This window comes from Penaeus monodon, chromosome 27 (genome assembly GCF_015228065.2).
Source record: "Penaeus monodon isolate SGIC_2016 chromosome 27, NSTDA_Pmon_1, whole genome shotgun sequence".
Classification (NCBI taxonomy): Eukaryota; Metazoa; Arthropoda; class Malacostraca; order Decapoda; family Penaeidae; genus Penaeus; species Penaeus monodon.
Genome location: NC_051412.1, coordinates 2729306 through 2730649, shown reverse-complemented (window position 1 = coordinate 2730649; position 1344 = coordinate 2729306). Strand labels below are relative to the sequence as shown.

Genomic DNA, 1344 nt, shown 5'->3' with positions numbered 1-1344 from the left:
TAGACTGTGTTCTTGACATGCAACATGTGGTAATTGGTGTCAAGGTAATTATTATAATAGTAAAGAAAAGATATTTATTTGGAATTAACCTACATATTTCTAAGAACTGTTAGTAGTTTAAAATAATTATGTACAAAGCACAAAATATAGATATTGAAGCTGGCACTTTTGAAATTCTGACGACTTCCCACAGAGTTCCGACAGAAGATTGAGTTGATTCAGGATTTCGACATGCCAGACTTGAGTGGCTGTGTGCGCATGTCACCTGATGGTCGATATATTTTAGCAACAGGAACATATAAGCCAAGAGTTAAATGCTATGAAGTGGCATCCCTTTCGCAGAAGTTTGAGAGATGTGTGGATTATGAGGTTATTCAGTTCGAGATCCTCTCTGAGGATTATAGCAAGGCAAGCTTTTATGATTATGAATTGTTGATTTATGCTTAAATGATTTGGTGAATGTTATTTTCCTGTATGTTTATCAAAATATAGGAAGTTCAATTTTCTTTACTAAATCTTTTTCCAGTTGGTTTTCTTGCAAGAGGACAGATACGTTGAATTTCACAGTCAAGGCGGCAGGTGGTTCCGTACTCGCATCCCAAAATTTGGACGTGACTTAGCGTATCATTATCCGTCATGTGATCTTTATCTGGCAGCAGCAGGGTAATGTGCAGAAGTTTAACAGTATCTTAACATGTATATCTTTATTCTCCATTGTAATTGTTGAATATAAAAGAAATTTATGGAATGTGGTCTGTGAATAAAGAATAAAGGAATAAAGTTTTAGCAAGGCAGAAAACTTGAGATACGTTATGTGACATTTTTGTTCTTTATTGATAGTATCGTCTGTTGTAGAGCTTATCCAGGTTACGAAGAATACCCCTTCTACAGTATTTCTAATTTGGCTTTTTTCCACGTCACTAATTTCAGGAGTGAAATATACCGCCTGAATCTCAGCCAGGGTCGATTCCTGAACTCCCTGCAGACCAATAGCTCAGGGATTAACAAGTGTGAGTTCAACAAGGTTCATTACCTGTTAGCATGTGGCACAGAAGATGGTCGTGTCGAGGCCTGGGACCCACGATCGAGGCATAGAGTTGGGCTCTTAGACTGCGCGGTTCACATGAACACAGAATTTATGTCGTAAGTATTTCGTCACCGTATGCATTTATTGTGGTCTAGTCCTTCGTAGGGGAGTCAATTTTTAAGTGAGATTTCCCTTAGATTTTGGGGTTTGGAAGAAAGAACTTGCACGCAAAAAAGGAATGAGTGTCTTTTTCCGCATTTTGATCAGTTTGGCGTTTTGCAGCTTGTAGATCAGATGGCTGTGTTTTTTTAATTTCG

The 1344-nt window shown here is 37.9% G+C and overlaps 1 protein-coding gene across 1 annotated transcript in view; it reads left to right on the top strand.

The window, feature by feature from the left end:
• The window catches only part of LOC119590541 (nucleolar protein 10-like), a 7961-nt gene that overhangs the window by 842 nt on the left and 5775 nt on the right, over nt 1-1344 (top strand). Inside the window, exons 3-5 of the mRNA XM_037939196.1 lie at nt 194-408; nt 527-663; nt 931-1143. Coding sequence (XP_037795124.1) covers nt 194-408; nt 527-663; nt 931-1143 — 565 coding nt within the window. The remainder of the gene's footprint in view (nt 1-193; nt 409-526; nt 664-930; nt 1144-1344) is intronic.